The following is a 9308-nucleotide window of genomic DNA, read 5'->3' on the forward strand; positions in this document are numbered from 1 at the left end:
TCAAAAATGGAAAAAAGCAAAAATGGACAACATTTAATAGACGGACCGAAAGGGCAAAAGTGGACAACATTCGGACGGAGTCTACCCTGTCAAGACAAGGTGTGACATCCAGAGTTCTACTTCGATAAATCACCGTTCTCATGTCACGAACGAGGATGGGGTCGACCAGCTTACCCGCTGATAGCCCCTCTCGACGCCACATTTTTCGTCTTCATTTGAGCGAGTTATATATCCCAGGTGAGGCCGGGACATCAAGTAAAAGTCCGAGTAAAGCCAATGAGAGATTAAACTCCTACTAGTGTGACTTAATGTGGATGTATAAATCTTCAACCAAAAAAGTAAGATACATAACTCTTTAAGGAATTTCATTGGTAACATAAACTAGAACTACTCCCTATGAGAAAAAAGACAGTGGTAACAAGCTAATAAAAAAATCAATATATAATGTAATAAAAACCATATATCTTTTGCAGAGAAGGATTATTGTTTACACACTCAGGCTTCCTTGTATCACAAATCCACAATAAATTAGAAAATAGAAAACTTTATGCCATTACTGGCAGCGAACAAATTGTATTCTTCTATGGACTCTTTTGCATTGCAGGGATGGGGGCTCTTCTCCGACGAATCACCACCTCGTCCATCTTTCAAGGTGACAGCCTCCTCCGTTTTGAATCCTACAGGGCCACCAAAATGGAAGAGAGAGAATTCATCACTCCTCTTCTCACACCTGTTATCCTCTGCAACTGACGAATCTATGTTGTAATCCTTTGTGCAGACTACATTAGCCACAGTGGGGAGAACAGGCATATGAACAGAAGTTATTAGCGGCGGAGGGAGATGCTGTAAGCCCCCATACTGCATCAACTGTGCATTTGTGTTCAAGTCGTACCCAAACCTGTCGGGATATAAGTAATGATTGGGGTAGTGAAAGGACATTAATCCATTAGTAGGGTTGGCTGGCCAAGAGACTGGAGCTTGATGGTAATAAGCCATTGTTTGGGCCTGATAGATGGGATACTGTAAGCTCTGATTCTGCATCATAGTGGGAAGCACGATTTGAGGCTGAGCATCCACACCAGCATCTGCTTTCCCGTTCTTGCAATATATGGCTGTTTCTGCAGGCAAACTGCTCAAAGAAGCTAGTTCCTGGTTGTTAGAATCATGTGCTCTAGTTGTAATCCGATCGTCCACAACTTTGTGACACTCAGTAATTCTACTTTCATGCAGCATCTCTCTTCCCTCAGAGGTTTGGCTAGACTCTTCTGAATCTGATGTGGACGTTGATTCCAGATTACAGTGGTTTAAGGAGAATGTATTGCTGTCGCCTTCACTGAGGCAGGAAGAGCAGCTGCGGGAGTTGGAAGATCTGCTCAGCAATGACCCTTCTGTCCTGAGTGGAGGTCTATCCATGAAATATAACTCCCCATCCTCTGGTTCTTCAACCTTAATGTAATTCTCGGACTTCTTCATTGAATAAAGTCCTTTCTCGGTGTCTGTGCAAGTACCATTTCCAGACTTTGCGAAGTCCCCCAGTTCATCGTCCTCAGTATTAGTTTCAATCGAAGTATCTGTCAATTGACACGAAGTAGCAGTACCAGATGATTCAGTAACTTGATCAGATTCAGTAGTTTCAACTTTGGGCTTCAAGGCAACATCAGATCCTGAGTTGCTTTGAGCAAGTTTTTTTTGTGAATCCAAAGGTTCCCAGACTTTCTTTGTAACAGGTGAGTTGCCACAATTGACTTTGGCTTTAACTTGTCCATTAATCTCACGCGCGCACTCAACTTGAGTGCACTTCCCTCGATGATATGATTTTGAAATATCACAAGACTCCAACTTATTCTCATATTTAGGCTCTCCAGTTGATCTCATCGTATGCGACTCTGGCCTTGCTCGATAGTCGTTAGGATGGTTACAACTACAAACATGGGAATCACATCGGTCACCTACTCTACACTGAAGTTTTTCACTCAACTTTGGATCATATCTAGTATTTAACTTTGCAGCATTCGTTCTTAACTGCTTATCGAAGCAATTATTGCTCCTAGTGGAATAAAAACCATCAGCATGAATTCTTGATTCATACTTGCCAGTAGTGACTTCACTCTCTGACATTGCTGAACCCTTTCTCCTATCAGACCACTTTGAAGTCAAATCCTGCTCAGTATCTTTATGTAACCTTGGTTTCCTGCGAGAATACCTACAGTGATTATATGGCAAAGAGGCCTTAAAATCTCTGGTAATTCCTGATTCCTCTTCCAAAATATCTTCAAGGTGATTTTCCACATTTGGAGAACTGTAATCCATAAAAAATTCTTCATCTTGAATGTCAGGGAACAAAGGACTGGGTAGGGAGGCAGCTTCCCCTGTTTCCATAGTACAATCTCTGGTGTTCTCAACATTGACACCATCATCAGAACAAGGTTCTGCCTCATTTCGAGTATCAAGAGCCACAGGATCTGTATTCGATTCAGCACATCTCCTTTCTTTGTTTTCTTTCTCTCTTATTCTTTCCTTTCTGCGCACCTTTTTCTCCCTTTCTTTTGTTCTCCTACGCTCCTTGCGCTCTTCATCTTCACGCTTCTCCTTTTCTTCTTCTTCAAGTAGTTTCATCTGTAAATAGAGAATTGAATGGAAAAAGTGAGAGTCAATCCAAACTCAAGAAAAAAAAAATCAAACTAGATAGATAATTGCTGCAGACTAAATATTGCAGATGAAAGCACCTGCTTTTCTAAAGTGATGATTTCTTTGCACGCCACATGCACACGCTCTTCCAGCAATTCCAAAGCAAGACAAACAAATATACTCTGTGCATTTTTTTGGGCAGTCCCCTCCCTAAAAGCCTTCTCAACCTGCAGGAACACCTGCCAAGTTAGGAAACTTCACAGAGCTAATAACAAGTACATCCACTAAAGAAATTTTAAACATTAAACAAGCTCATAAACATGTATTACTCCATGATGAAACTAATTTATAAATTATACTTCACTTTACAATAATACAGCTTGAAAACTAGTGAAGTTAAGGTAGTTGCTTAAGGTTCAAATGATCATTCGTGTTGGAAACAGAGAATTCTAACTGCATGCAAATATTTCAAAACATAAAATCGTAAGGAAAGAGAAATAAGCATAATAAACATACCTGTTCCTTGAAGATGACAGTTGCAGCATCTAGGAGAAATTCTCTAGCAAGTGCAGGACTCTTTGCATGTTTCTGGGGACGAGAGCACTCACCATCAAGCTCATTTCCATCCTTATCCAAGGAGTCATCATCCTGGAAAGGATATTTATAAATCACAATATCAGGGATGGAACAGGCTTAGCAGGAATGAACTAAGTGTGGAAAAGAAAACATCAAGCAAATCTTCTGCTAACCTCTTCTTCCTTGGCTTCCTCTGCATGCTCAAAGAATCTTTTGATATTTCCCCCTATTATAATTCTTACATATCCATCACCAACAGCTAGCCTGCAATGAGCACATTGCGGCGCTTGCAAAGCATGAGCTTTCACACACAGTTCATTGCATCGTCCATCCATTTTCCAAGCCCTTAGAGTTATGTAGCAAGCACTCAGACCACTTAGATCTACCCCAGTCACTTGAACCCTTACTCTCAGCCCAACATTTTTAAAATCCAAGATATCAGATTTTCCTTCTCCAGTTCCAATAGCCCATTCAAAGTGATGATACGTTCCACAAGCATCTGAAAATGTTTGATGCCAATCAGCTCGAACTGTATCATGAGAAACCTGAGAATTGAAATAGATGATGCATCATTAAGTATTGTAGGAACAGGATATCAAATTCCCAAAGAATGATAGACAATCCAGACGATTGTGCACCTCATATTGGAAGGCAGAATCTGCTGCACAAAGCCAGCTGGTACAGCGAGGATCCTTTCTCATGCGCTTCAGCTCTTTTAGCTCCTTAAATTCACGTATCACGTTTTTTCGACAATCTCTGCAAAACCTTTTGCTGTCAAACCTGCGAAAAAGGAGTTCAGAAGTTTCTTCAGAAATGAACTCAAATCGGGTTGTCCTTGAACCAACATTGAATAAGAAGTTCATTGACCTATTTCAAATGAATGTGTGGCTAAAACGTGAAGAAACTAGTCAGATGATAAAATCACAACAAAACTCACCATTCCCTGATATTCTGAAAATGATCGCCACAAATTTAATCATGAGACAACTTTACTGCTTAACACCAATTTATATACGCTGAAACATCTCGTGTAGCAATAAAGATTTAGAAACTTACTTTAGAATTGACATAAATACCTGGCTAAGAAGAAACCGGACTAACTTCCAGTACTATGAGTTTAATAATCAACAAAAAAAGGTAGGAGCTAGAAGATATTTGCTGTCAAGCATGAGAACTCCAACTAATCTTTTGGTTGAATATTAAGATGAGATAAGACATACATATACAAATCTATACCATATTTTTTTCATTTAGGCTGACTATGGCACCCTAAGTTGGTCTTTATAAATTTATTCTTTAAATGTTGTGTACTACCAAAACAAATGAGTTAGCCTAGGGTCTAAAGATCTTACTGTGCTAGCTTTACCCGATTCATGAAGATGAACATATTACACAGCCATTCTGACATCTATAATCTATTCACTAGCATTTCTACTCCATAAGCTATACGCCACTTCCTTGTCCAATGGAGAGTAGAGACAAGGTATTAACCAGGGAACTGAAAACTAGAAAAGACATTATATCTTTACAACATGAACACCGATTGGCGTCTTTACATTTGTTTAATACTGTTATAGTCATACACGAACCAGTAAATAGCGAACTAACAAAGAAAAAGTGTGGCACACCTAAACATGAGTCTTTCAATAAAGTCCTCTTCTTTCATCCTTAGAAGAGATTGCTGAGTCTCTGCTCGAAGGGATGACCAAAAGTTGACCAATGTCTCCACTGATAATCTAGCAGTGTGAAGAGCACATGTTTCTCTTGTTACATGTACTTTACCATATCCCGTAATTCCTTGGCTTATCCATCCCCGGCCACCTCCTCCGCATGCATTAGGATAGAGCAACTTGCGTTGTTTTTCCCTTCCACGTGCACTGTCAAATACCTGATTCATATTAAAGGTAATTAAGCCTAAGGTTTGCACTAAAGAAGACAAAACTTTGTGAAATTGACAATTACATTTTGGAGACCCTTCAAAGACTTTGAGTGAAGGTAACAGTCCAAAAGCGTCAATGTCCCTTCCCTGGAAGTGGTTAATCCACCCCATGGATGGATAGACGGATCTATCACATTATCTTGGCACTCATTATCAATACACAAGTTGCCACAGTTCTGCTGTAGAGACTTTCCATACATAACAATCTGTAAAAAACTTTCAAGCAACAACCCATTGCACCTAGAGCAGTACAAATTCTTACGAGCATGCTCAAATAGTGTCTGTTTGTCAATCCTCATAAGTTTCTGCCGAGCTTGTGTTGACAGTTCACACCAAAACTGCATGAAAAATATAAAAAGAAAGAAACTTAAGAATAAGATGAGAATCACAAATCAAGCAAAGAAATGACGGGCCTAAATGAACAAAAAAAGACTATACTCGTGGAATTTGAACATGACTAGTATAATCTAGAAGGCATTACTTGAATTAAACAGCGTATGATCAAGCACCAATAGGGGCATTTGAATTTTCAAACAGATTGATGCAGCAAATGCATGCAAAAACACTATCAATCAGTACAAAAACACTATCATGTGACCTTAGGCTCAACAACTGTTTCACCCCCACCAAAAGAGAGTGAATTCAAACATAGAACAAGTGCAAGTAAAATTTGGAATCGACATCCATATAGCATTGCCAGAATCATTTAATTCAACTCTCAATCATATCCAATTTAACCCTACAACCTCCTAAACAAAATACTGAAGCTGAACTCACCCCATACCGTCAACAAAACTGGCAAAAAACACATTAAACCGGTTTAAAATTAAATTCATATCGAACTAGCATATACATTAGCTGATAATACCTTGTGCAGCTGATTGTGATAATTAGAACCGCCGCAAACATTATTCTTCTGCACCATCCCAGGCATTCTGTCTCCTAATATCGATTCCTCTAGCCAAAAATCCTCATTTCCAGGAGCCAAATCCCCTCCAAACACCCAGAGCAATTGGCGAAAGAAGAAATTAAGGCGGCCGCAGAGGCGGATATGCAAATGAAGTCCGTATCAGTAGAGAAGCAATGCAAACGACTTCTTCGTATAGAATCGTATCTGTGTGTTCCTGATTGAGAAATGCAATGAGATTGTTGTCAGGCGATGAATTCCAATTTAGGTATTTACACACAAGAGAGGGGGTTTTGGTGGCGTAATTTGGCTCTGTATTTTTGTGTGGGTGTTTGTATACCTTTTACTACGATTACTATTTACTTACTCCCTTTTCCGGAATAATTACACCTTACATATAAAATGTTTCAATCGAGTACAAAATGTTTTAAGGTAACAAATATCATACAAAAAATTTGATTAGTGTTTCAAATTAGTACATTACGTCTAAAAATCACTAACATTGTTACTTTTTCTTATTTTTCATCATTTCCACTCTAAAATTAGCTGCAAATATTAGCTGAAAGTTAAATGTGAATTCATTGCTTGATAAAATGCCCATATGGCAATGCATAAGGTATTATTTAGAGAAATAAAATCATATTTTTTATGGCATAATTTGGAGAAAAGTAAGAAAAAGTAATAGTGTTAGTGATTTTAGATGGAATGTACTAATTCGTAACACTGATCAAACTTTTTGTACGATATTTGTTAACTTAAAATATTGTGTACTCAATTGAAACATTGGTAAAACATTTTGTATGTAAATTGAAATTAACCCTCCTCCCCCCTTTCCATTTCGGTTCATCCGTGGGCAAGAGCATGATTATTTTTACTATAAATGTACGTAGGCTCTTATATTCCAATAACTAATTTCATTTACATTTCATTTAAAATTAATGCATATAAGTGAGTCTATATTCTCACCAGCTAATGTTAATATTGTCTTAGAACATGTATCAAAAAGAAATGAGACTCTTATTTGCGGATATGAGGATATATGCGAAGAGTGTAGGAAATTAGGAGTCTTTAATATTTATTTATTTTTATTTTTTGAGGTGACTTGTGAAATTATGAAGAATAAGTTGCTTTAGAAGGTTGCTTAGGATTATATGATTCTTTATACATACATGTATGTAGCGAATATTTAAGATAATGGCTCATATCTCTATAACTCTATTGATGAAGTTAACTTGCAAACAAAAGTTAAACCTAAAAATATAGGGACACAGTATTATTTTCTTTAAAAGAATAACGTTTATTGGTAGTATAATTTATATTTAATGATGTCAAATTACTACACTTAAATGAGTAAATTGTGTGGACATCATTTTTATTACTAATTTGGATTTTGAAAATGATGACCACATTCACGTTTATTTAGTACTACGTTTTAACAATCAAAATGAAGTTCTAGTAAAAGTTAGTTTAGATTTCAAATTGTCATGTTCAAGTTTGAGCAGTAAAATTTTGAGTTGATTCCTTTTCTGTATTTCAAGATATCTTTCTTGTTCTTTTCTTTTTCTTGTTCTTTTCTTTTTCCTTTTTTCTTTTTACCGAATTCACAACTATTACTTTAAAGTTGTGTTTCCATTGCTTTATACTATATTTAATACCACAAATGGGAGTATAGAGTATATTGATACATAAAAATCGATGATATTTTAATATTTTCTAAATACAAAAATAGCATACGACACAAATCAATTACTTGGACAATGTAAGTAGAGACCCATTCTTGTGACCACGCACTCACTATGAGCGCAATTGCGCGGGTACTAAACTGGAATCCGACCCAAAATCTATCAATATATAAAGTGACAGTTTTTTGGGATGTCATCTGACACAGTTTTGACAGGAAAATGTAGTCTTAAATAAAGCTAGACATTATGTCTCTCTCTTCCTCTCTCGATTATATTGGATGGTGCGATGGTGAAGGCGGGACGTTAAAGTAGGGAGGAGACGGCGGCAGGCTATGGAGGCGACGCGGTGAGGGACACGCCAGATGAGGCAGAGGACTGGAGAATATGAGCATCGTGCATATGCGCTTAGTGCCTACGCTAGTTTTAGTCATGTGGATTGTGGTGTATATAAAATAGAAGATGATAAATTAATAAAATGAAAATAAGAGGTGGAGTGATGCATTTAGGCATAACAGGGGTATAACGTAGTGTAGTTAGTACTAGTAGAAAACAATTCCATAATTAATTAATGTCCTTTAACTTTATTAATTAATTGGGCATATCGGCCTCATTATAACCGGGCCTTGATTTTCTTTCTTAGCCTTTTTAATATTGATAATGCGGATTAATGGTCTTAGATAGTAATATAAACTATCATATCAAGATTAGAAAGGAAAAAAATATGGCATGTGGAACTAAAACAAATAAATCAAGCAATGCCTCAACAAATATTTACCTTTTTTTTATTATTATATTACTATAAATAAAACTATTAATCTAGTCATATTTATCCACTTAGTTAAAAGCGGTGGAAATCAATGCAATATTGTTTGGCTGATGAAAAACATGCATATTCCAATAATATTTTTCCAAATTAATTTAATAAAATTTGAATATTATTTTTGTTCCTTTGTGGGATATTTAGAGAGGACCGTGACAACCCCAAACTCGTGACCCAACTATGATACTATCCCACCAAATGACCAAGTAACCACTCCTATTGTTGGCCCAAAGGCCTACTTTCTCGATTTTTTTCTAATCTTTTATCCCTCACTCTTTGGTTTTTTCTTTTCTTTTTACTTGAAAATCGTCTCGACCTAGACCAGAAACATTTTTTTTTTCGGTTCTCTTGATCAAATCTTCTCACTTATTTTTCGTTGTGACTCTAAATAAAAAATTTACTACTCCCTAACAAATAAAACGTGCAATTTTTATTTATGATCTAAGTGGAATAAAAATAATAAAATTAATGACAAAAAGAAGATGTGTGACTAATGATCAAAGAGTATGAATTAATTAGAATAAGATATACAAATAAAGAAAATATGTGTGATTGAAGATGTTTCTTGACAGTGCTATGCAAGTCATTAATCCAAATGAAAGGTAAATTTATATATAAATTTAATAGTTTAATTTAAAAAAAATAATTTAAAAAGTATGTATGGAATATTAAACATATCCACATTAAATATATGAATAATTAAAATAATTAAAATTTAAAAATTCTTTGAGAAGTCAAGTTAGAAAATTTGTATTA

At 36.3% G+C, this 9308-nt stretch overlaps 1 protein-coding gene across 2 annotated transcripts; it reads right to left on the reverse strand.

Annotated features, from left to right (window-relative positions):
- Positions 1-415: 415 nt before the first annotated feature.
- On the reverse strand, positions 416-6371 carry LOC125214879 (uncharacterized). 2 transcript variants are annotated; one of them, XM_048116085.2, is made up of 8 exons: positions 6012-6371; positions 5167-5481; positions 4833-5092; positions 3843-3984; positions 3378-3749; positions 3145-3276; positions 2727-2855; positions 416-2616 (listed from the first exon to the last, which is right to left on the reverse strand). In XM_048116085.2, the coding sequence occupies exons 1-8, from the start codon at positions 6075-6077 to the stop codon at positions 529-531; spliced, it is 3504 nt and encodes a 1167-aa protein (XP_047972042.1). In that variant the 5' UTR covers positions 6078-6371; the 3' UTR covers positions 416-528. The 2 variants fall into 2 exon arrangements, with proteins under 2 accessions (XP_047972042.1, XP_088924953.1); XM_089068827.1 differs by having other exon boundaries at positions 5406-5481; positions 6012-6032.
- Between the last annotated feature and the right edge of the window lie 2937 nt (positions 6372-9308).

This window comes from Salvia hispanica, chromosome 3, assembly GCF_029641045.1.
Source record: "Salvia hispanica isolate PSC_SH4W2 chromosome 3, Shi_PSC_v1, whole genome shotgun sequence".
Classification (NCBI taxonomy): Eukaryota; Viridiplantae; Streptophyta; class Magnoliopsida; order Lamiales; family Lamiaceae; genus Salvia; species Salvia hispanica.